This window comes from Xenia sp. Carnegie-2017, unplaced genomic scaffold (genome assembly GCF_021976095.1).
Source record: "Xenia sp. Carnegie-2017 unplaced genomic scaffold, XeniaSp_v1 HiC_scaffold_1, whole genome shotgun sequence".
NCBI lineage: Eukaryota > Metazoa > Cnidaria > Anthozoa > Malacalcyonacea > Xeniidae > Xenia > Xenia sp. Carnegie-2017.
In genome coordinates this window covers 5,909,967-5,935,083 of record NW_025813402.1, presented here as the reverse complement: position 1 = coordinate 5,935,083, position 25,117 = coordinate 5,909,967, and the positions used below count along the sequence as shown (strand labels likewise).

Genomic DNA, 25,117 nt, shown 5'->3' with positions numbered 1-25,117 from the left:
GCCGTGTTGCAATTTTGTGGAGAACAGATCATCTGTTTCGAGTGTAAATTTCTTGAGCGTTGAGCAAGCAGCACTGAAATTTACGACATAAAATATATTTCACATATGGCATTCACTATAGACACTCAGACAGGTACTTAGTCAATGCATGGCAACTCAACGATCGAATCAACAAAAAAATTTTGCTTTGATACCCTAACCTCTTTCGATTGGTGCAGACGATGAAATACGTAAAGAGCACGTGATTTATAAAGCGTTTATTTTATTCACGTAATTTCGCCACAGCTCACGAGAACGATTATACGTCTAATTAACCTAAACTACTCCTCTGCTTTCCTACAGATTTTCATACTTTAGTTTTTGCTGTAATCTGCCGGTGTCTTGTACAGCCTCAAGAGTGTCTGTGTCGATGTTTAAACTTGAAATTAGTATATTTAACGTGCTGACACCACGCCAGCATTTGAGTAGACTGTAGGAAAATGTTTTTTTCTATTACAACGCTCACAGCCTGAAATTCATCGTACAATGTAGTATGATAGGTATCATTGTTTCATTGGATTGGGAAGGTAAACGTGAATTTGAATTTCTATTACTAGTTTCTCTGCTGATTATAATGGAGAATGGAGTGGACTAATACGCTAAAATATAATCTTCTAGAAAAAGTGTTGTAAATTGAATTATAGCAGAAATTCCATCTTTGTTGGCATATCATTCAGCTTTTATGTATTGTCATTTATTTTGAAACGCTGGATCCCCTTCTGCACAAACTAACTTCATAAATTCAATACCTGTAACATATTACATAGGGATAACTGGTTAAGATAGTGTTGAACACATTGCAAAAAAAAGTATTTTAAATATTTCAATATTGTTTGAAATATGAACACGTAATATTGCTAATTAGTTTCCTATTTTTCCTCACTGAAATAAATATAAGAACAGCGTTATATATTTCAGCCATGGAAAATTGAGAATTATAGGAAATGACTGGGAGAAGGTGAAGCAAATACAAAAAGCAAAAATGGATATGGTTTTTCTAATGACAAACAAAGCCTTTTAGTATTACTTGTATTACTCGTACTTATAATACGTACTTTGTATCAAAACAGTGGTAGGAATACATTTTAGGAGGTGGTGTGGCAGAGCTTTCCAAATTTCCAACAATTTTTTGCCTGAGCATGCGAAAACGTTAACATTCAATGTACTGGAAATTGTGATCAATGGACACTAATTGTCTTAAAGTATATTTATGATCATGGATAACTTATAAAAAAGCACATGGTTTGTGCATGAATTGCCTGGTGAAATTGCTCATGCATTATTTTTCTGAATTGTAGTACATTTCACTTTTGCAACATAACCTAACATTACAAGGGCCGGTTGCACGAAGCCTGAATAGCGTTATCCATTGGATAGCAAGCTTTTTTAAACTTTTATAAAACCTTTTAGAAGGCAAAAAGTATAAGATTCGAACTGAAAAATCACTGAAATAAAACATTGTGTCGAAGATTACGAAATCTCTTTGTCGTAAGAAAAATATAAACACCTTTACAAGTTTGAAATTCTTGCCATCCAATGGATGACGCTATCCAGACTTCGTGCAACCGACCCCAGACAAAGAACCAATTTTAGGAAAGGTGGAATGGCAGCTGCCTCACCAAGATTTCTCCTCTCTATCAAAACAATAATGATTATTCAATTGCCTTTAAAGAGATTATTGTCACATCACTTCATAAAATGATTAACTTAATGCTACATTCAAAGCAACATACAGACTGTGCTGTAGAACTAACAAAATAAAATATGGATGTCAAGGCTGCAATTTTTGTGATTGATCTAAGTTTGGTTGGAAAATTTGATAATGTCTTCAAGTGGTTTAGGTTGGCAACTTCTGCAAAATTACTAATGAAATGCCACTTCTGAATTCACAATTTTTTAGAAATATTTTAAAAAGAAGTAAATCTCAAAAGAACACACGTGCCTATTTTCTATTAGAATGGTCCACCAACTAGAAATTTTATTTCGACTTTTATTTAATTGACAATTGAGATATTTCATTGATCAAAATCCAAACTACAACAATAATATTCACTCTAACTATTACCCATAAATTATACGTAGTGTTCATGAACCGTTGTTATACTTGTCAATGGAGGGAATAATGCCAAAATTGACTGTATTTTCGCATAACATATGTATAAAAGATATCGTGTATTTTAGGGTACAATTATTCCTTGTGCAATTTCTCATAGTGTGCAATGTTTCATTTACATTAACCCTCTAGAGGCCGTTGTTGCTCACAGGCAACAATCACCAAATGAGATGTGTACGAACTTTTGAAAAGGCACGGCGCTTAGAGAGTTAAATATGAAAAGTAAGATTGTTTCATCACAGTGGCGTGCTGGAAACTAAGGGGTGAATGGGCCAAGCCAAGGAAGGTCCGGAGGCATGCTCCCTTAAAAAAAACTCTAAAATGGTAGTTCCTGGACTTTGGGAGAGTAATTTATGCTATGTATATCATTTCAAATAAATCTCAAAACCAAAATACAATGCCACGTATTCATTTCTGCAACCCCTTCCCCTCAAAAAATCAACAACTGGAGAAGTGGCCCCAAGCCAGCACGCTACTGTTTTGTTATGTTACATATTATCCTACATGACTTACTTACATTATACATAGCCTCTTAAGCCTGGTTCTTATATAGTCGTCCGAGTTGTTTAAGTCGTGCCAAAATTTTACAGACGACTCTTGCGACTCTATGAAAACATTTCAGAGGTGACCCAAATAACTTCAAATGACTCACACGACTGAAACGACTAGGGTCGCTTGGATAGAACTCTTTTTTTATCTGGACGACCGAAACGACCGTTGAAAAATGCAAGCGACCTCTTCAAGGCACAAGACGTTTTGAAGAAGCAAATAACTAGCTAAAAGACTTCGTCTTTTATAAACAGCAGCTGCCATTTTCAAATTTTTCCCTCAAAAATCAATTAAGCAGTCTCTCGGCAGCGCTAGTACGAATATATGAGAATTCCATAGCTTGAGTCGTCCCAGTCGTTGTGAAAAACAACAAAACAACTCAGAACGACTCGGATGACTCAAGCGACTTAATGAGAACCAGGCTTTACTTACATTATATATAACTTCTTGCTTCAGAGTGCTGTTATTTATTTATATGTGGTCGAAGGCTATCTCAGCTTGTGCACCTTCGCTATCTTATGTTATTTACTCAACTTTGTTGCTTTAACTGGTATTGAAAATATGGCATAAAAAATAGATTGTTAATGCACAAGCTACAACACTTCACTTGGTTAACAAATTCAATTAATTCAATTTTATAACATAAGTTAGGCTCAATTTAGTAAATACACTTGTTTCACAGACAGACAGTTGTGTGAAACAAGGACATTACAAAGTTACATCAATCATAGTTATTTTGCATGGGAAATCGAGGTTCTGACCTTTCTTTGCTACCTTGCAATAAAGTGACATCTAATAATTTTGAAAAAATAGTCATTTCTCAAAATGTAGATGGCCAGAGATTAAAGTTTACAGCCTTATAAAGTAAATTCATATAACAATAAATTTTAACTCTTAATACTTAATGCAGTGAATCGGTAATTAGATGTCTTTTGTGCAAAACATATTCAAAGCAGATTTTCCAAATAAATTTGCACTAGAAGAGTAGACGAATTTCAAACAGCTACAATATACGAAAATTCTTTTTCAAACGAAGTATATTTTACGTTAGGAAAGTTTTAGAGAGAGAATTGAATTATGTACTTTATGCAAATAACATGAAATGAACACTTTAGTGCACTTAACAATTCTTCGCAATTTTGTTTATTTTCTATTGTCCACTTACAAAAGTTTGAATGACTAGAATTGTTTTCACTCTTCAGCAGAATGAAATTTAGATAGAGATTCTTCGTGAGCTTTGTCAGCTCTTTTTTTGAATGTGAAACTTTGGAAAATGCATATTGTACTTTTGAAATTTGTCTACATCTTTTGTTGCACCTTTATTGCACATAATCACCGCATAGTTTCGACACTTTAAAGTAATGGTTAAAAATGACTTTCCAAATTCAGAAGTTGAAGAAGACTTTCTAACCAACTGCTAATGATCAGCCTAACATTGGTGACACGAAAACCAATGTCAAGGTAACCATTATATGTGGACGAAACAGTTGTGCGAGAAGTTTCTCTGTAAGACGCTCATACATCCTGTGTACCATGTGAAGTGATCACCATTGCACATTGGTGATAACTCACATATGGTATCATATAAAAACATAAGAGTAAATATTCATATGTTCATTTCTGCCCGACTGATTTCTTTTGTAATAATATGCATGAAAAAATCTCAATTCTGATTGGATTAGAACAGAACAATTTTTAGTAAAGACCAGTGAAAAAATTGGAAATATCAGTGAGAATAGTCTCGTGCAATTTTGAAAACTAGGACGCGTGAGTTTTCAAAAACTTCAAATTGCACTCAAAACTATGCTATTATATTTATAAAGTAAAATCAATCGGGCAGAATTTAATACATTAATAATAATAACTCGTCTAAAGCAAGCTCATAAAACGTAATGATCAGCCTAACATTGGAGACATGAAAACCAATGTCAAGGTAACCATTATATGTAGACGAAACATTTGTGCGAGAAGTTTCTTTGTGAGACGCTCGTACAACCATTCATCCTGTGTATCATGTGAAGTGATCACCATTGCACTTTGGTGATAACTCACATATGGTATCATATATATTGTAGCTATATGCTTAGCAGAGCAATATATATAAACATAAGCAAGCTCATAAAATAAATAAAAAAAACACATCAGCTTTGATCAAGAAGTCATAAAATAAAATTAAACAACTTCCCTTTAACCACGTTTTGATCGTTGATAACGACGGCAGGGCCTCTTCGTCTTCAAGAGTTTTCCATTACCATCTACGAGAACGATCAAGCGCTTGGAATTTTCCAGAACTCAAAGGTTCTATATTCAACTATAAAAAAGGGTAATTTGGCATAGTGAGAAATGATATGAATTATTAAGACATTGTGTCACAATCAATGGGCTTTAACATTGTAACCAATTATACTTTTACAGTCATCACGTCACATAAAGACTTACAATTTCTCCATCGTCAATAAGACGATTTTTAAATTTTGAATGAAATCTTTCAGTCAAGAAAAGGAGCTTGAATGATGCTAAAGTTACATCATCGTCGAAGCAACTCTTCTTTAAGAAAGCAACTCCTTTGGAAAAGCAACATCTAATTTTATTTCGTGTCGCATTACTAGACTTTACTTCACCAAGAAGATTAGTAATTCCTCGGACAAAATCCGAAGGTGGGTTTATGGTTTTTCTCCATTTTTCTTGCATCACTTCATCTGAAAGAAAATATAGGACATGGTTCTATGATATCATTTTCTCCACAAAATCAATATATTACGCATTTACGTGAAGATCGTTTCTCGATGCTCTTCGTTGTGAATATCTCTGGGATTTAATTATCATTGCAAGACTTGTTTCACATAAGAAATTTATTGTTTCTTCTTATATACTGTGAGCGCACTGCCAAAAATCTCCCTTAGACTCCCTTCAAATAAAATCTGTAGTTTTGTCGAGCAAAATTTAGTAACTGGACAAGAAAGAAAATGTGTTTATATAGTGCAACCTTTTATCTAGCAAATTTAATTTCACGCCCTTTTGTCGTGCAAATTAAGTCCTCTTCCCCTCCCCCCACCTAGTCTTGAAGACCAAGTTACGTCACTAGCGTCATTGCGTATTGCACAAACTTTGAGCGTTAAGGATGCGTTTTTTATTTTGTAATAAATATATGTATTTTTATTTTGTAATAAATTTTTATTTTGTAATAAATGTATCCATTCGATTATAAGCCCATTAAATGAATGTGAATAATTGAGAATATAAAATTTTCCGACTCCATACAATTAATTATCAAAGCGAAATCACGAAAATGTAAAAGAATTGATATTTAGACGGCTTAGTTCTATAAACATTCATACGATGAATGAAAAAACTTATACTGTAATTTCCTGTTTTACCATTTGTAGGAAAAATCAAACAGCCGCCGTTCTAAAGTTTAAACTTGCCGTGCTATACAATGTATCGCTTAACTCTTAGCGAGTTCTAAAATAGTTACGACGACTTTCATGTCTAAAATAATGATTCTGATGGGAAACAAAAAGTTGCTGTGTATTGCCGCGTTGTGATGATAAAAAAGTATTTGTAAGAATCAAATTTTTCAAAGCGGCATTTGGCTCAGTAAGGAAAGCAATTGTGGGTACTGTGCAATGTTTAACTTGCTTCTTCCGCCTTGGCATCCAAACGTCTTGAATGTTTTCGTCTATGTTATTGTATGTTGCGTATGTTATTTGCGACGTATATGTCTTATATTAACTCTTGGCTAAACCATTTTTGAGGTTTCTGTTTCTCCGCAACACGAGTTTTTTGGGAATAAAAAGCGGCTAATCTTCAAGTACTTATGTTTTCACATTTAAATTGGCATAGGTATGAAGGCATAAAGTGCTGTATACCATGATTCTAATAATCGTAGATGTCAGTCTAACTCTTCGTATAATAAAGATATCCAAAGAGGATTAATATATTGGATGTAAGTACATTAAACATTAGCTTACCTAGTTGATGCATTTGCTGTAACTTCATCAAATGCTGTTTAAAGAATATGAGTATGGATATCTTTGTCTCGTAATCGTCGACCTGAGATACCATATCATAAAGTTTTGCTTTATGCAGAAATTCCTTTAACACTGACACGTTATTCCAAGAGAGTATCTCCCGATGCTCTAATTTTTGAAACCATTCCAATGGCTCTCCTTCTTCTAGAAGGATAGCTGGCAAAGTGTCTCGAAACAAAAACTTTAAAATGCTCTTGTGTCTTTTTTTTATTTCACTGTCAATAGACAGTAGAAGATCGTCATACCAGTTCTTATGTGACGACGTTAACTTTTTTTTTTTTCGCTTCATTTTGATTGTATAATAAGTTGTGATGTTATTTTAAGACTAAGTCTGAGATGCTGAACTCCTGTGACTGCACTCTTTGATAAAAGACGTTTTAGACTCTTGTACAAGCTCTGCCTTAATGCTTGACTTGTTCTGAATTCGATATAATAAATGTTTTGGCCGTGACCTTGCGTGCTGTTCTTCAATTGGCTATTGTAAAGCACTTTATGGAAATGCTTCAAGATCGAGCAGAGTAATTTAGATTAATATGAGAAGTTTTATTTAAGACTATTCATGTTAAAGAACTCCCCTTCTCTTCACACCCTCTTCATTAAATTTTATCACATGATCGGCAAGAGAAAACCTGTGATGTAGGTTAAGGAAGGTAAAGCTTCAAAGTTGTTATCTATCGTTGCGTGACTAACCTCTATCCTTCGTCATTGACATATACAGCAACTGATCAGTTCGCAAACTATTTGCATATATTGTCTCCGTCTGCGACGATTTATTTTGAATTATAATTTGCTGCTAAATCGCAAACACGTCGCACACATTAAACAGAATTTCCTGTCAAAAAATCAGCCCGGGTCATTTTACCGGGCTTTTTCAAAAGTTTGTACGAATTTCGTTTGGTGATTGTTGCAGTTGTGAAACAACGGGCTCTATAGGGTTAAAATGAAGAATCACGAGATGCGACTTTTAGCAAAGTAAGTTTGAAGCAGTCAGCTCTAGATGTTTCGCAGGTCATGATTTAGAAAGGTGATCTTGAGATTCGCGCCATTTGGAATATTTATTTAGGGCCATAGTTCTTTTGGCTTCTTTTTTGTGTGGCCCGTATGTGCCATAGCTTCAGAGCTTCTCCGTAGAGAGAACTTGTTCCATGCAGATCAAGTGTCTCGTAGAGACACCACTGTTCTCCATATAAATATAACGTTGTTTCATGTAAAATGACTTGCTCCACGCAAATGTAAAGCTTCTGATGTTGAAATCCTAGATTTCCACACTTAACCTATACTTCTCAAGTTTTCTGATCCTTTGAATTTTGGATGGTTCACTTGATGTTGCCATACGGAAACGCTGGGAGAAGACGGTTTAAACTTTCTTTACTACAGGCAAACAAATCAGGCAAATACATCGATAACCTAAACTACTCCTCTGCTTTTCTACAGATTTTCATACTTTAGTTTTTGCTGTAATCTGCCGGTGTCTTGTACAGCCTCAAGAGTGAAATTATATAGTCAATCTTTTATGTACAAAAGTCAATGCGACAAAATGAAGAGGAGCATCTCCAATTAATCTATACATTCTTAAATCATAACCATATCAGAAAGATACACGCCATAACTGACTTGCAACAATACCGAAAAATTGAAAGTTGATAATACGTTTTTACACCGAAAATAATCAAGTGTAAAAGTATTTTTATTGTGAATGTACAATTAACCGCTGGTTTTATGTAAAAAAATTTCTATAGTGTTTTCACATGCGTGCAAAATCAATTTCTGAAACGAAAAATTTATATTCTGGGAGACCAAGATGACTTTTTCCGAACATTATCAAATAACGATAATTACCATTCACAATATCATTTCTATCATAGTAGATATTTCTTATTTCGTCAGAAAGAAATTATCACAGACAATTATAATACATACTCAGTTGATACTTTATTTCTTATCTATATCATTTCTTTTTCTCTACAACTTTTATATAAACTTGCCAACTTATAGGATGAATGATCACATAGATCGCAAAGCAAAAAACGTAGTCAAAAAAGCAATCGGATCGTTAATAAAATAACCAGAGCTATTGATATACAAAATATTCCTAATATCATTCTCACACGAAGATAAAAGTTAGAGTTAGTCAATTCATAGTGTATCTTTTCTACTTGTTTCAAGGTTTGATCACGTAAACCAGAATTATCTACAACATAATTGGCTCGTTCACATTTTAATCTTAGTGCCATCTGAGCGTTAATTCTCTGAACAGCTTGCTCTTTCGTAAAACCATCTCTTTTCATTAGTCGACGTAGTTGGGTATCAGGATCGCTACATTTATAAACAAAAAACGTTTTCTCAGTGAGAAATTCTAAACTGATTTAATTATTCAGCATGCGCAAAATAAATAATCGTAAAAACAATTCCCTGCGAAGAATTGAAGGAAAGACGACAAAAGTATAAAAAAGTAAAATTTTGAGAGCTACACCCGTTAGCAGATCCAGTGTTAGGCAAAATAAATTATAACCGCTAATTTCAGAATTCAAATACGTTTATAACAAAGTCATTGGCTATAAATTTATAAAGAATAAAAATTAACCAATCGATATGTTGAAGTGATTTAATTTGCCTATGGCTGGATCTGCCCCCGGACTAAATGTCAACTTATACAAATCTTCACATTTTTTGCTTTCAACACTTGTACAAATTGCAGTTGACTGTTTTGAATGAGCATACACGTATTTTCAAACAAACATACGTACCAATAGACGACAATGATTTTGTGCATAAACGATGCAATAATGCCTGACTCAAACAACAATGGTGTTTCCAAAATGACAAATCGATGCCCTGCATAAAATGATCGTAAATAATTCTTATTGACTGTAAATAGGCAGATTGGAAATCATTATTTACATACTTAGGTATAAGTGTTACTCTAACAGTAAAAGTTGGGTAGCTACATGTTCTTAAGCTTAGATAGGAAGTAGTAAAATTTTGCTACATTGTCTACACATAATGGAAACATCCGAAAATTTAAATAAAGCAACCATCTACAAAAATTTATATATAAGCAACCGAAAATTTATGTGAAGCAACCATCTACAAAATTAAGGAATTTACAATCTACATGTCAGATAAAATAAAATTTGTATAATTGGATTCACAAGTACAGAGTTGCCCAAGAATTGTAAAAACTAGACCAAAGTCTTTTAGTATAAAAAGTACTTTTCATTATGATATATTATTATATGAAAGAACAGAGAACAGAAAACAAGGGTATATTTAAGTGCTCTTGAAGATAGTGTATATCAGAGTTAATAAAGCCTGAAGCCTTGTTATAGATTATCTGGTTGGACAAGAAGTGAAACAGCTGGAGAAAGAAAATGAAGAATAACAGAGCAAAGAATCAAGACTATGTGCTATGGGAATTGTTGGAGTTCACAGGAAAATGTAGAAGACATAAATAAAAACAGGTGGTAATGAAGATGCTACAATGGATCAGATTTGTGAAGCACTCAATGCAAAATACCATAGTATGTTTTAAAGGAAATCTTGTCACCCCATCTTAAGTAACTACAAGCTATATTTCAAAAGAAGGGAAGATTTTTTGAAAATAACTTTTGTGATAAAATATAGATAAGAATGGAAATGCAGTAATACCAACTAGAAAACCCTATGTCGTTTGACTTATTGAAAATATGAATATCCAGATTAAAACATTAAACTCAGACATCATATTCTTCATAATTTTGTACCTATTCAACATCCCACCTTGAAAAAACAGTTTGAGTAGCCTGAAAAACACAGCTTTCCGAATAGCAGGGTGTGTACATCTGTTTAGAATTCTCCTTTTGTTTTCATCAGCAAAAATAATTTCACCAAGTAATGTTCTATTTATTTCACCATTTAACATAAGAATATCTTTGCCAAAGTTTTTCAGGATTCTTTTCCATGCTGGTCTTCCAGGCTCTACCACTTAATTAAAATGACAGCAATGTTAAAATGTTGAAGTTTGAGATGAATTCAACTGCAATGATAATTTAGCTTATAGCATTTTATACCTTCTCGTGCAATTTTATCCATATCAATAATTTTGCAATTTTTTTCATTCAACATGGAAGCCACATAACTTTTCCCACTTGCTATTCCTCCCGTCAATCCAACCAAAAACATCTCTATTATTTATATGTAAATACTATTAGGCACATTTCAGTTCAGAAGTATTTGGGCAAAACAAAACGCAACATTCTACACCGTTTTAAAAACCTTAACGGGATTTTACGCCATATGGTCTTCAATTCCAAATCACAAACTATTTGTCAATTATGATTTTACCTTTCTCCTATCAGGCTTCGCTGAGGCAATTACCAATACCAATGCTTTCAGTTTTAAATTGCATATTGTATTAACATTTGCATATTTATTTACATTCATTGACAGCAAACACTGAGTCAGATGACCCGCTGAAATATCTGCTGGGCCGACATGACATGGTGCAGCGTTAACACAGCGCTAAGAGTTGAAACTTGAAAATGTATGCTTTAGAGCCCTCAATGCCTCAACAATTGGCCACAGCATGTCAGCAACAAACGACAACGCTTACAATTATATCATTGTTTCATCGTATCAAAGTACTAAGAAGGCAAGAAACCCGATTTTGCATATTTATTGCTAGTTTCTCAGTCGAATGCTAAATACAGTGAAAAATAGACATGGTGTCGTAAAATGGTAAGTTTTAACGCTAGGGAAAGTGTTGTTAGAATTTTATAATGTTGAATTGCCCTGACGGCCTGACCATGATGTGACAGAACTTCAGCACAATTTGTCAAAGAAATCAGAAATATTACATTTGATGTTTTAAAAAATCGCTAAAGAAACTATTTTAAAAAGTAAAATGACAAAATCCAAATATCTTCAAAATATGAACGCTTTATATTTCAGCCTTTGGAAATAGAAAAAACTGTAAAAATTATTGATGATAAAAAATGAACTTTTTCAAAGCCGAGAGGAAGGCAACATGGCAAATACACATTGTACAAGAAGAAGCGTTTGTGAAATGTTTATTTAGTAATAATGTAATATTAAATAAATTACATCAATTACACAATTACTAACTACTTTAATCACATGATTTTTGCCTTGAGATTATTGCATCATTAAACAAAGCATTTTATACATTCAAATTACCAATAGGCAGACAGACTGATTTTCAGAACAAGCAAAAAAATTGTATGTACATGAAACGTCCGAGTTATTTCTCTTATCAATTTTAGTTTTCTTGACATGGGTTTCAAATTCAACTTGTGAACCCATAATTTTATAGAAAATTATAAAAAATGGGATGCTGGTGCATTTTTTTAAGAATAGGCAATCTACAAAAAATTTTATTTAAACACCTGTTTAATTGACAACATATTCCATTACTTGTTCTGTCAAATTCAAGTCAATACTAAATCAAAATCTAAACTATAATCATAACATTTACTGAAAAAATATGTGTTGCATTATAGTGTCCAATGTCCATTGCTATACTTGACAAATAATTAGAGTAAATAATGCCCAAAGTTAGCAGCAATAATGCCAAAATTAGCGATAATTTTCTACATATCATGTGCTAAATGTGATATCAATTTAAGATATCAACACATACTTGTATATTTTTCTTGAACAATCTCTCCGATTGAACAATGTTGCATTCATATTAAATGTAATTACTTAAATCTTTTTCATTACACTATATTAACATTTTGTAGTATGAATTGTGTTTGCTCAATCTTACTACTTTATGTTATTTATTTACAATTTTGTACCATTAGGACTCATTGTAATTTTCAAAAATGTCACCTAAATGCACAATTTTGTACAATTGAGGCAAACTTGCGTATTTTTGCATCCAATCAATAAAAATGTTTGAACATTATGCACAAACATAAATTGCATGGCTTGCTTCATATCTTCCTTCTATCGTCATAGTTTTACTGATACCAGTAAAACAAGGAAACAATGAGCATCACAACAAGTGAACAAGAAAGGGGACTCAACCCATCCATCATGTTCTTTGTGCAACAAAATTGAGACCCTGAAATCCCAAAAATGTGGCCTTGCTATCTCACATCAAATACTTATGAAAAAGATATTCATTTTGACATCTTCATAAGTTTTTGTCGGAGATGTTTAATGTCTTGATCTAAATCGGTTAAATTTTCATAATTTATCCTGATTTAAATCTTAACCAATGACAGTAATTCTTTTGAATTTACTTTTCTTGGTTTGACTCTTAGCCTATGACAGTTAAATTGTATTAATTTTTTAATGATCAACAAAGTTATAGTTGAAAATGGTTATTCCATTTCAACATATATACTTTGAAAATATGTTAAAGAAGAGCTCCATGATTACTTTAAGGGAAAAGTCTCATGGAAACAAATCTTAAGGAAATTAATATTGAAACTGCTAGAAAACAATTGAGTGCCAACCTCAATATCACTAAAAACAGAATTATATAATATTGCTGCAAAACACAGAGTAGACTGCAATATTATATGCATAATATATGTACAAAGGGTTTTACAATGTGCCCTCCCGGCTATCACCATAGTAAAATGGCGACTCCTGCACTTGGGACACAGGATGTACAGTTACACATTGCATGCATTGTATAGAGATATATGTATATAATATAAAATGAAATAAAATGGACAAGTGTTTGCTGTCGCTACTCGGAGTTTCACGCCGTAGGGCGATCTTCAGGATCTTCGTCGTAGGGCGATCTTCAGGATCTTCGTCGTAGAGCGATCTTCAGATCTTGCGCTTTCCTATTATATCTCCTATTATGCGCTCTCCTGGAAATCATTAATTATTTGGGGTGGGGAAGGCCTTTTCACTTACATATGTTATAGACATTATAAATTCAATATTATAGACTCCACAATACAATATAAGCCATAATAACTTAAAGCAAGTGGAAGTAATCTCATCAGTTTCGACCAGCAATCCGTAAAGTAAGAGTGAATAAATTCCCTTTTACCACGTACTGATCTTTGAGCTTCGACAACGGCGCGTCTTCTACGTCGTCGAGTACAAGCTCGTCTGCGAGAGCAATCGAGTGCCTTGAACTTTCCAGAACTCAAAGGCTCTATGTTTAACTGTAAAAAGGTCATTTTGTATAGTTATGGAGTTGGCCATGAATGAATGAACAAAAAATTGTTTCACAAGCAATGCCCGATACGGCTTTACCTTTGAAACTAAATATACTATGTTGTTAATCACTAATAAATATATTCTTACGATATTTGCATCTTCGATGAGAAAATCTTTAAATCTTGAATGAAATAGGTTCGTCAAGAAGATAAGCTTGGAAGATGCTGTAGTTAAATCATCTTCAGAGCAACTCTTCTTTAAAAGAACAACTGCTTTGGAGAAACAACTTCGTATTTTATTTAAAGGTACTTCGCAAGACTTTCCTACATCACGGAGTAGCTTGTGACTGCCTTGGACAAAATCCAACGGTATGTTTTTCTTTTTCTTTTTTTTCCATTTGTCCTCAAACATTTCGTCTAATAAAAATATGACATAGCAAAGTTTTTTTTAAATAAGAATTACGGTATAGAATGAATAGAATCTATGATGTTTGTGCCGCACTGTCTTTCACTGGTTTGCGCGAAAAGAGAGTAAACTTTTGTTGATAGTAGGTAGTAGGTAGCCTGCAAGATGATTAATTTTTCTCTATGAATTAATATGTTGCCAATTTATGTTAGGATCTTTTCTCGATCTTCTGAGAAGATGTTCATTTCGAGCTTTTCTTTGTAAACGTTAGGTGATTTCAATCCAATATTTTTGTGTTGGAACTTAATTAAATTCATCTAAATGGTTGCGAGTGCGCGACAAAGTACAAATAATGGGTTTTTTAAGGATACATGCTGAATTGTGAAAAATTTCGAGCCTTCGTGTGCCTATTTTACTTCGAAATAAATGCATGGGGCTCATTCGATCAATTAATTGACAAATGAATAAAATGGAACAATCGAGAATATTTTTTTAATACAATCAATAGTGAAAGTGAAACTGACAAAGTGTAAAAAATCCAGTTCAATGTTCAGTTTTTTAATTCGTCATACAATTAATAACAAGACAACCAAGGGTATAAGTCACTGTATTTCTCGATTCGAGTGAAAAATCAAAAAGATTGACCTTACGGCGTTTAAGCTGTGGTTCCGACTCAATTACGACGGCTTTCATGTTTAAAGCTGGTCCTCAATTGCAAAATAACTTTACTTAAGCATACGCATAGGCATAAGCACCATATTATCAAACTCTCCGTTCTTTTTATGCTTATATGTACTTATGTTTGTACTTACTGCTGTTTAGTGCGAGTGAGGACACCTATGCTTATCCTTGTGTTTATGTCGCATATGAGGACGAGACATTTTTAATACGAAAGCTGTTGCTGTTTATAAGTGTAATTGATGATGACGAAGTACAATGAGGAATAATGAAAATTTAAATGTTTTTAAACGGCATTTGGTGGGGTGTAAGGAAGGGAAATGTGAAATGTAGTACTGTATAATGCTTAATTTGTCTCTTCCGCATTGGCATCCAAGCTGGCATCGCAGCGTTGAACATTATGTTTGCATACATCGTTATTTCATATTTTATCAACTCGTAAGCTCGTAGCTCAACAGTTGCTTAAGATATCTGTTTCTCCGTGCATCAAAATTGATTTTGTGACCTATCAGACCTGTCTTCATATAGGCATATAAACGAAAAATTTTCTATGGCCTGATATTTTAAGAATTTCATACTACTGAAGGTCTTAATTACAGTCTCACTTTTGTCGATATAACAAAGATATGTGATGAGGAGTAATTTCATAGGTAAATGACAATAAATTAGATTGAAAGACACTGAATATATAGCTCACCCAGTTTACGCATATGCTGTAATTTCATCAAGTGCTGTCGAAAGAAATTGAGGATAGATATCCTTGCCTCATATTCGTCGACCAGAAATACCATATCATAACGTTTCGCATGTTTTAGAAATTCTTTCAAAATAGACACGTTATCCCATGAAAGTTTCATACTTCTTTCTAAACTATTAAACCATTCCAATGGTTTTCGCTGTTCCAAAAGTATGGCAGTCATTGAATTGTCGTGTCGAAACCAAAACTGAAAGACGTCCTTGTCTTTTTCCTTCAAGCCATAATAAATTGAAAGAAGAAGTTTATCGTACCAAGTCTTAGGTGACTCCACTGTTATATATTCTGATATTCTATTTTGCGTCATATATGATCAAAGTTCCTAGACGTTCCTTCGACAGCACTCACACTCACGTAGGCTGATAACTGATAACCTGAGCCCCAATGCCAAGACTGAAAAATAGCTTGGATGGGCTTATTCTGATTGGTCGATTTTTTGATCTGGTAGATTGGAAGATGGGGCTTCCCCCATTTCTGCGCAAACAATACAAAATTCAATTTGCTCTGACCTTTTAACGAAAATGCTACCTCCTCTCCAATACGGTTTGACGATATGACGTCAAATAATTTCCGCTGACGCATTCTGTGCCCATGCTGCCAAACCTCAAAACAGCTCAAATAGCGCACTTGAATACGCGACTTTGTCAAAAATAAAATAGCTGATGTAACAATTTCAAAATATAGTAGCCTTTGCATAAAAATGGAACTTTTAAGACCAACAATATGTGAGGGTGGAGTTCCCCTTTACAAATTCCTAATTTGGAGCAAGCTATATGATGTGGACTTTGATTTGGTTTACAAAATCGTTGTCGTGGCCATAGATTTGCCATGTGTATGGAGCTAATATACAATGTGAATTTGACAACCTGAGCCCTACATACAATTTTTAGCAAAGCCATTACATTGAACAAACTTAAAGCTGTGCGAGAACGTTTTGCACAGTAAGTTTGAAATACTTTGCTTAAAACATTAGCAGATCATAAACTCTGAGCACTGTCAGCTCTAGATGTTTCGCAGGTCATGATTTAGAAAGGTGATCTTGAGATTCGCGCCATTTGGAATATTTATTTAGGGCCATAGTTCTTTTGGCTTCTTTTTTGTGTGGCCCGTATGTGCCATAGCTTCAGAGCTTCTCCGTAGATATTTGCATCTGCTCCAGGCAGATCAAGTGTCTCCGTAGACACACCACTGTTCTCCATATAAATACAACGTTGCTTCATGGAAAATGACTTGCTCCACACAAATGTAAAGCTTCTGATGTTGAAATGCTACTTTTCTCCACTCAACCCATACTTCTCAATTTTTTTGATACTTTGAATTTTGGATAGTTCACTTGATGTTGCCATACGGAAACGCTGGGAGACGATGGTTTAAACTTTCTTTACAACAGGCAAACAAATCAGGCAAATACATCGATTAACCTAAACTACTCCTCTGCTTTCCTACAGATTTTCATACTTTAGTTTTTGCTGTAATCTGCTGGTGTCTTGTACAGCCTCAAGAGTGAAATTATATAGTCAATCTTTTATGTACAAAAATCAATGCAACAAAATGAAGAGGAGCATCTTCAATTAATCTATACATTCTTAAATCATACATGAAAGATACACGCCATAACTGATTATAATACATACTCAGTTGATACTTTATTTCGTATCTATATCATTTCTTTTTCTCTACAACTTTTATAAAAACTTGCCAACTTATAAAACGAACGATCACAGTTATCACGAACGGCTAAAGAGTCTATATCCTTATGTTACTGCTCACATAGATCGCGAAGCAAAAAACGTAGTCAAAAAAGCAATCGGATCATTAATAAACTAACCAGAGCTATTGATATACAAAATATTCCTAATATCATTCTCACACGAAGATAAAAGTTAGAGTTAGTCAATTCATAGTGTATCTTTTCTACTTGTTTCAAGGTTTGATCACGTAAACCAGAATTATCTACAACATAATTGGCTCGTTCACATTTTAATCTTAGTGCCATCTGAGCGTTAATTCTCTGAACAGCTTGCTCTTTCGTAAAACCATCTCTTTTCATTAGTCGACGTAGTTAGGTATCAGGATCGCTACATTTATAAACAAAAAACGTTTTGAATTTCTCAGTGAGAAATTCTAAACTGATTTAATTATTCAGCATGCGCAAAATAAATAATGGTAAAACCAATTCCCTGCGAAGAATTGAAGGAAAGACGACAAAAGTATAAAAAAGTAAAATTTTGAGAGCTACACCCGGTAGCAGATCCAGTGTTAGGCAAAATAAATTATAACCGCTAATTTCAGAATTCAAATACGTTTATAACAAAGTCATTGGCTATAAATTTATAAAGAATAAAAGTTAACCAATCAATATGTTGAAGTGATTTATTTTGCCTATGTCTGGATCTGCCCCTGGACTAAATGTCAACTTATACAAATCTTAACATTTTTCGCTTTCAACATTTGTACAAATTGCAGTTGACTGTTTTGAATGAACATACACGTATTTTCAAACAAACATATGTACGTACCAATAGACGACAATGATTTTGTGCATAAACGATGCAATAATGCCTGACTCAAACAACAATGGTGTTTCCAAAATGACAAATCGATGCCCTGCATAAAATGATCGTAAATAATTCTTATTGACTGTAAATAGGCATTATTTACATACTTAGGTATAAGTGTTACTCATTATTTACATACTTAGGTATAAGTGTTACTCTAACAGTAAAAGTTGGGTAGCTACATGTTCTTAAGCTTAGATAGGAATGCAAGTAGTAAAATTTTGCTAAATTGTATACACATAATGGAAACATCGGAAAATTTAAATAAAGCAACCATCTACAAAAATTTATATATAAGCAACCGAAAATTTATGTAAAGCAACCATCTACAAAATTAAGGAATTTACAATCTACATGTCAGATAAAATAAAATTTGTATAATTGGATTCACAAGTACAGAGTTGCCCAAGAATTGTAAAAACTAGACCAAAGTCTTTTAGTATAAAAAGTACTTTTCTTTATGATATATTATTATATGAAAGAACAGAGAACAGAAAACAAGGGTATATTTAAGTGCTCTTGAAGATAGTGTATATCAGAGTTGATAAAGCCTGAAGCCTTGTTATATATTATCTGGTTGGACAAAAAGTGAAGCAGCTGGGTAAAGAAGAACAACAGAGAAAAGAATGAATACTATGTGCTATGGGAGTTTTTGGAGTTCACAGGAAAATGTAGAAGACATAAAAAAACAGGTGGTAATAAAGATGCTAGAATGGATCAGTTTGTGGAAGCTAGTCAATCAGATTTGTGAATCACTCAATGCAAAATACCATAGTATATTTTAAAGGAAATCTTTTCACCCCATCTTAAGTAACTACAAGCTATATTTCAAAAGAAGGGAAGATTTTTTGAAAATAACTTTTGTGATAAAATATAGATAAGAATGGAAATGCAGTAATACCAACTAGAAAACCCTAAGTCGTTTGACTTATTGAGAATATGAATATCCAGATTAAAACATTAAACTCAGACATCATATTCTTCATTATTTTCTACCTATTCAACATCCCACCTTGAAAAAATAATTTGAGTAGCCTGAAAAACACAGCTTTCCGAATAGCAGGGTGTGTACATCTGTTTAGAATTCTCCTTTTGTTTTCATCAGCAAAAATAATTTCACCAAGTAATGTTCTATTTATTTCACCATTTAACATAAGAATATCTTTGCCAAAGTTTTTCAGGATTCTTTTCCATGCTGGTCTTCCAGGCTCTACCACTTAATTAAAATGAAAGCAATGTTAAAATGTTGAAGTTTGCGATGAATTCAACTGCAATGATAATTTAGCTTATAGCATTTTATACCTTCTCGTGCAATTTTATCCATATCAATAATTTTGCAATTTTTTTCATTCAACATGGAAGCCACATAACTTTTCCCACTTGCTATTCCTCCCGTCAATCCAACCAAAAACATCTCTATTATTTATATGTAAATACTATTAGGCACATTTCAGTTCAGAAGTATTTGGGCAAAACAAAACGCAACATCCTACACCGTTGTAAAAACGTTAAAGAGATTTTACGCCATATGGTCTTCCATTCCAAATCACAAACTATTTGTCAATTATGATTATACCTTTCTCCTATCAGGTTTCGCTGAGGCAATTACCAATGCTTTCAGTTTTAAATTGCATATTGTATTAACATTTTCATATTTATTTACATTCATCGACAACAAACACTGAGTCAGATGACCTGCTGAAATATCTGCTTGGCCGACTTGTCTTTGATCATGGTTATGGTGCAGCGTTGACACAGCGCTAAGAGTTGAAACTTGAAAATGTATGCTTTAGAGCCCTTAATGCCTCAACAATTGGCCACAGCATGTCAGCAACAAACGACAACGCTTACAATTATAAATTATATCTTTCTTTCATTGTATCAAAGTACTAAGAAGGCAAGAAACCCGACTTTGCATATTTATTGCTAGTTTCTCAGTCGAATGCTAAATACAGTGAAAAATAGACATGGTGTCGTAAAATGGTAAGTTTTAACGCTAGGGAAAGTGTTGTTAGAATTTTATAATGTTGACTTGCCCTGACGGCCTGACCATGTGTGACAGAACTTCTGCACAATTTGTCAAAGAAATCAAAAATATTACAATTGATGTTTTAAAAAATCCCTAAAGGAACTATTTTAAAAGGTAAAATGACAAAATCCATCGTAAAATCTTCAAAATATGAAGGCTTTATATTTCAGCCTTTGGAAATAGAAAAATCTGTAAAAATTATTAATTATAAAAACTGAACTTTTTCAATAACTGAGAGAAAGGCAACATGGCAAATACACATTGTACAAGAAGAAGCGTTTGTGAAATGTTTATTTAGTAAAAATGTAATATTAAATAAATTACATCAATTACACGATTACTAACTACTTTAATCACATGATTTTTGCCTTGAGATTATTGCATCATTAAACAAAGCATTTTACACATTAGATTTACAATAGGCAGACAGACTGATTTTCAGAACAAGCAAAAAAATTGTATGTACATGAAACGTCCGAGTTATTTCTCTTATCAATTTTAGTTTTCTTTGACATGGGTTTCAAATTCAACTTGTGAACCCATAATTTTATAGAAAATTATAAAAAATGGGATGCTGGTGCATTTTTTTAAGAATAGGCAACCTACAAAAAATTTTATTTAAACACCTGTTTAATTGACAACATATTCCATTACTTGTTCTGTCAAATTCAAGTCAGTACTAAATCAAAATCTAAACTATAATCATAATATTTACTGAAAAAATATGTGTTGCATTATAGTGTCCAATGTCCATTGCTATACTTGACAAATAATTAGAGTAAATAATGCCAAAGTTAGCAGCAATAATGCCAAAATTAGCGGTAATTTTCTACATATCATGTGCTAAATGTGATATCAATTTAAGATATCAACACATACTTGCATATTTTTCTTGAACAATCTCTCCGATTGAACAATGTTGCATTCATATTAAATGTAATTACTTAAAGTCTTTTTCATTACACTATATTAACATTTTGTAGTATGAATTGTGTTTGCTCAATCTTATTACTTTATGTTATTTATTTGCAACTTTGTACCACTAGGACTCAGTGTAATTTTCAAAAATGTCACCTCAATGCACAATTTTGTACAATTGAGGCAAACTTGCCTATTTTTGCATTCAATCAATAAAAATGTTTGAACATTATGCACAAACATAAATTGTATGGCTTGCTTCATATCTTCCTTCTATCATCATAGTTTTACTGATACCAGTAAAACAAGGAAACAATGAGCATCACAACAAGTGAACAAGAAAGGGGACTCAACCCATCCATCATGTTCTTTGTGCAACAAAATTGAGACCGTGACATCCCAAAAACGTAGCCTTTGCTATCTCACATGTAATACTTATGAAAAAGATATTCATTTTGACATAGATCTTCATAAATTTTTTTCGGAGATGTTTAATGTCTTGATTTATATTGGTTAAATTTTCATAATTTATCCTGATTTAAATCTTAACCCATGACAGTAATTCTTTTGAATTTATTTTTTTTGGTTTGACTCTTAGCCCATAACAGTTAAATTGTATTAATTTTTTAATGATCAACAAAGTTATAGTCAAAAATGCTTATCCAATTCAACATATGTACTTTGAAAATGTTTTAACAAAGAGCTCCATGATTACTTTAACAGAAAAGTCTCATGGAAGCAAATCTTAAGGAAATCAATATTGAAACTGATAAAAAATAATCGAGTGTCAACATTAATATCACTTTTTTAAAAGTCAAGAATTAGCATCTTATCTTGTTTTTCTATTTCATCCAGAAATACGTAGACGAATGTACTAAACGTCAACTATTTTCATGCCCATTTTGATAAACTCACGAAATTTTCAAACATGAAAGCATCAGGCTGGTTGCAAGTAACCTGGATAGTGCCATCTAGAAAATGGCGAAATTTTAATTATCTCAGGATCATCCAATTTAAAAGTTCATTCAAAGATAGCAATATCTTTTTCATGAAGAAAATGTAATATACTTGCAAAATGACAACACTATCTCGGATTGGTGCAACCTGCCTTGGCAAAATAAATTCAATATTATAGACTCCACATACAACATAGGCTTACATAGCCATAATAAACTTAAAGCAAGTGGAAGTAATCTCATCAGTTTCGACCAGCAATCCCTAAAATAAGAGTGAATAACTTCCCTTTTACCACGTACTGATCTTTGAGTTTCGACAGCGGCGTGTCTTCTACGTCGTCGAGTACAAGCTCGTCTACGAGAGCAATCGAGTGCCTTGAACTTTCCAGAACTCAAAGGCTCTATGTTTAACTGTAAAAAGGTCATTTTGTATAGTTATCGAGTTGGCCATGAATGAATGAACAAAAAATTGTTTCACAAGCAATGCCCTATACGGCTTTACCTTTGAAATCCAATTATACTATGTTGTTCATCACTAATAAATATATTCTTACCATATTTGCATCTTTCATGAGAAAATCTTTAAATCTTGATTGAAATAGGTTCGTCAAGAAGATAAGCTTGGAAGATGCTAAAGTTAAATCATCTTCATAGCAACTCTTCTTTAAAAGAACAACTGCTTTGGAGAAACAACTTCGTATTTTATTTAAAGGTACTTCGCAAGACTTTCCTACATCACGGAGTAGCTTGTGACTGCCTTGGACAAAATCCAACGGTATGTTTTTCTTTTTTTTCCATTTGTCCTCAAACATTTCGTCTAATAAAAATATGACATAGCAAAGTTCTATTTAAATAAGAATTACGGTATAGAATGAATAGAATCTATGATGTTTGTGCCGCACTGTCTTTCAATGGTTTGCGCGAAAAGAGAGTAAACTTTTGTTGATAGTAGGTAGTAGGTAGCCTGCAAGATGATTAATTTTGCTCTATGAATTAATATGTTGCCAATTTATGTTAAGATCTTTTCTTGATCTTCTGAGAAGACGTTCATTTCAATCCAATATTTTTGTGTTGGAACTTAACTAAATTCATCGAAATGGTTGCGAGTGCGCGACAAAGTACAAATAATGGGGTTTTTTAAGGATGAATGCTGAATTGTGAAAAATTTCGAGCCTTCGTGTGCCTACTTTACTTCGAAATAAATGCATGGGGTTCATTTGATCAAATAATTGACAAATGAATAAAATGGAACAATCGAGAATATTTTTTCTTATACAATCAATAGTGAAAGTGAAACTTACGACGTGTAAAAAATCCTGTTCAATGTTCAGTTTTTTAATTCGTCATACAATTAATAACAAGACAACTAAAGGTATAAGTCACTGTATTTCTCGATTCGAGTGAAAAATCAAAAAGATTGACCTTACGGCGTTTAAGCTATTGTTCCGACTCAGTTACGACGGCTTCCATGTTTAAAGCTGGTCATCACTTGCAAAATAACTTTACATAAGCATACGCATAGGCATAAGCACCATATTATCAAACTCTCCGTTCTTTTTATGCTTATATGTACTTATGTTTGTACTTACTGCTGTTTAGTGCAAGTGAGGACACCTATCCTTATCCTTGTGTTTATGTCGCATATGAGGACGAGACATTTTTAATACGAAAGCTGTTGCTGTTTATAAGTGTAATTGATGATGACGAAGTACAATGAGGAATAATGAAAATTCAAATGTTTTTAAACGGCATTTGCTGGTGTTTAAGGAAGGGAAATGTGAAATGTAGTACTGTATAATGTTTAATTTGTCTCTTCCGCATTGGCATCCAAGCTGGCATCGCTTTCATATTACTGCAGGTCGTAATTACAGTCTCACTTTTGTCGATATAACAAAGATATCTGATGAGGAGTAATTTCATAGGTAAATGACAATATATTAGATTGAAAGACACTGAAGATATAGCTCACCTAGTTGACGCATATGCTGTAATTTCATCAAGTGCTGTCGAAAGAAATTGAGGATAGATATCCTTGCCTCATATTCGTCAACCAGAAATACCAAATCATAACGTCTCGTATCGTTGAGAAACTCTTTCAATATGGACACGTTATAATAGGTAAGTTTCATATTTTGTTCAAGACTTTTAAACCATTCCAATGGTTTTCGCTGTTCCAAAAGTATGGCAGTCATTGAATTGTCGTGTCGAAACCAAAACTGAAAGACGTCCTTGTCTTTTTCCTCCAAGCCATAATAAATTGAAAGAAGGAGTTTATCGTACCAAGTCTTAGGTGACTCCATTGTTATACATTCTGATATTCTATTTTGCGTCATGTATGATCAAGGCTGCTAGACGCTCCTTCGACAGCACTTACAGTCACATAGACTGATAACTGATAACCTGAGCGCCAATGCCAAGACTGAAAAATAGCCTGGAAGGGCTTATTCTGATTGGTCGATTTGATCTGGTTGATTGGAAGATGGGGCTTCCCTGCGAAAACAATACAAAACTCGAGTTGCTCTGACCTTATAACGAAAATGTTTGCAATTTCCTAATTTGGAGCAAGCTATGTGATGTGGACTTTGATTTGGTTTACAAAATTGTTGTCGTGGCCATAGATTTGCCATGTGTATAGAGCTAATATTCAATGTGAATTTGACAACCTGAGCCCTACATACAATTTTAGCAAAGCCATTACATTGAACAAATTTTAAAGCTGTGCGAGAACGTTTTTATTGCTAGAACAAACGTTGTCTGTGAAGTAAACAGAAAACTAAGGAGAATTTGCATTTAAGGGCATGATGCTTTGGAATTATGTTTTGGATTTATCCTTTGGAAATCGGAGACCTGTGAAAGTGGTTCTGTCCTTAACAGAGGTGGAGAAAGCCACAGACAAAAATCGAAGAAGTTGAAGATTGTTTTACCTGATTAAGTTATAAGATCTAAGGGGCTGATTAAA

At 33.3% G+C, this 25,117-nt stretch overlaps 4 protein-coding genes and 2 long non-coding RNA genes across 8 annotated transcripts; 2 read left to right on the top strand and 4 right to left on the bottom strand.

Annotated features, from left to right (window-relative positions):
* Positions 1 to 8,639: 8,639 nt before the first annotated feature.
* On the bottom strand, positions 8,640 to 11,316 carry LOC124435393 (dephospho-CoA kinase domain-containing protein-like). Of its 2 annotated transcripts, XM_046985331.1 has the most exons (5): positions 11,056 to 11,315; positions 10,782 to 10,895; positions 10,492 to 10,695; positions 9,480 to 9,567; positions 8,640 to 9,048 (listed from the first exon to the last, which is right to left on the bottom strand). In XM_046985331.1, exons 2-5 carry the CDS (start codon positions 10,891 to 10,893, stop codon positions 8,766 to 8,768), a joined length of 687 nt encoding a protein of 228 aa, XP_046841287.1. In that variant the 5' UTR covers positions 10,894 to 10,895; positions 11,056 to 11,315; the 3' UTR covers positions 8,640 to 8,765. The 2 variants fall into 2 exon arrangements, with proteins under 2 accessions (XP_046841287.1, XP_046841293.1); XM_046985337.1 differs by having other exon boundaries at positions 10,782 to 11,316.
* Positions 11,317 to 11,325: 9 nt separating this feature from the next.
* LOC124435425 lies at positions 11,326 to 11,843 on the top strand. The gene is made up of 2 exons (XR_006945032.1): positions 11,326 to 11,448; positions 11,662 to 11,843. It is a non-coding gene; the product is annotated as an uncharacterized LOC124435425 (long non-coding RNA).
* A 1,515-nt stretch (positions 11,844 to 13,358) lies between these two features.
* Positions 13,359 to 16,055, bottom strand: LOC124435382. Its single transcript, XM_046985320.1, has 3 exons — positions 15,641 to 16,055; positions 14,008 to 14,276; positions 13,359 to 13,865 (listed from the first exon to the last, which is right to left on the bottom strand). Exons 1-3 carry the CDS (start codon positions 16,002 to 16,004, stop codon positions 13,623 to 13,625), a joined length of 876 nt encoding a protein of 291 aa, XP_046841276.1. The 5' UTR covers positions 16,005 to 16,055; the 3' UTR covers positions 13,359 to 13,622.
* LOC124435432 lies at positions 14,142 to 15,624 on the top strand. Its single transcript, XR_006945033.1, has 2 exons — positions 14,142 to 14,228; positions 15,088 to 15,624. It is a non-coding gene; the product is annotated as an uncharacterized LOC124435432 (long non-coding RNA).
* Positions 16,056 to 17,318: 1,263 nt separating the features above from the next.
* LOC124435409 (dephospho-CoA kinase domain-containing protein-like) lies at positions 17,319 to 20,221 on the bottom strand. 2 transcript variants are annotated; one of them, XM_046985355.1, is made up of 5 exons: positions 19,832 to 20,221; positions 19,558 to 19,671; positions 19,268 to 19,471; positions 18,217 to 18,304; positions 17,319 to 17,775 (listed from the first exon to the last, which is right to left on the bottom strand). In XM_046985355.1, exons 2-5 carry the CDS (start codon positions 19,667 to 19,669, stop codon positions 17,760 to 17,762), a joined length of 420 nt encoding a protein of 139 aa, XP_046841311.1. In that variant the 5' UTR covers positions 19,670 to 19,671; positions 19,832 to 20,221; the 3' UTR covers positions 17,319 to 17,759. The 2 variants fall into 2 exon arrangements, with proteins under 2 accessions (XP_046841311.1, XP_046841306.1); XM_046985350.1 differs by having other exon boundaries at positions 19,558 to 20,221.
* Positions 20,222 to 20,558: 337 nt separating this feature from the next.
* LOC124435370 lies at positions 20,559 to 24,549 on the bottom strand. Its single transcript, XM_046985314.1, has 3 exons — positions 24,128 to 24,549; positions 22,713 to 22,975; positions 20,559 to 22,569 (listed from the first exon to the last, which is right to left on the bottom strand). The coding sequence occupies exons 1-3, from the start codon at positions 24,489 to 24,491 to the stop codon at positions 22,249 to 22,251; spliced, it is 948 nt and encodes a 315-aa protein (XP_046841270.1). The 5' UTR covers positions 24,492 to 24,549; the 3' UTR covers positions 20,559 to 22,248.
* Between the last annotated feature and the right edge of the window lie 568 nt (positions 24,550 to 25,117).

Excerpts from the sequence above, each read along its gene's own strand:
- LOC124435409 (XM_046985350.1), bottom strand. The coding sequence starts at position 19,669 with ATGTTTTTGGTTGGATTGACGGGAGGAATAGCAAGTGGGAAAAGTTAT. Across the intron at positions 19,472-19,557 it reads GGATAAAATTGCACGAGAAG|TGGTAGAGCCTGGAAGACCA; the intron begins GTATAAAATGCT and ends ATTTTAATTAAG. Across the intron at positions 18,305-19,267 it reads ACTCAAATTATTTTTTCAAG|GGCATCGATTTGTCATTTTG; the intron begins GTGGGATGTTGA and ends CATTTTATGCAG.
- LOC124435370 (XM_046985314.1), bottom strand. The coding sequence starts at position 24,491 with ATGACGCAAAATAGAATATCAGAATGTATAACAATGGAGTCACCTAAG. Across the intron at positions 22,976-24,127 it reads ACAGCATATGCGTCAACTAG|ACGAAATGTTTGAGGACAAA; the intron begins GTGAGCTATATC and ends TATTTTTATTAG. Across the intron at positions 22,570-22,712 it reads TCATGAAAGATGCAAATATG|TTAAACATAGAGCCTTTGAG; the intron begins GTAAGAATATAT and ends ACCTTTTTACAG.
- LOC124435382 (XM_046985320.1), bottom strand. The coding sequence starts at position 16,004 with ATGACGCAAAATAGAATATCAGAATATATAACAGTGGAGTCACCTAAG. Across the intron at positions 14,277-15,640 it reads ACAGCATATGCGTAAACTGG|ACGAAATGTTTGAGGACAAA; the intron begins GTGAGCTATATA and ends TATTTTTATTAG. Across the intron at positions 13,866-14,007 it reads TCATCGAAGATGCAAATATC|TTAAACATAGAGCCTTTGAG; the intron begins GTAAGAATATAT and ends ACCTTTTTACAG.
- LOC124435393 (XM_046985337.1), bottom strand. The coding sequence starts at position 10,893 with ATGTTTTTGGTTGGATTGACGGGAGGAATAGCAAGTGGGAAAAGTTAT. Across the intron at positions 10,696-10,781 it reads GGATAAAATTGCACGAGAAG|TGGTAGAGCCTGGAAGACCA; the intron begins GTATAAAATGCT and ends ATTTTAATTAAG. Across the intron at positions 9,049-9,479 it reads AAAATCATTGTCGTCTATTG|CGATCCTGATACCCAACTAC; the intron begins GTACGTATGTTT and ends TTATAAATGTAG.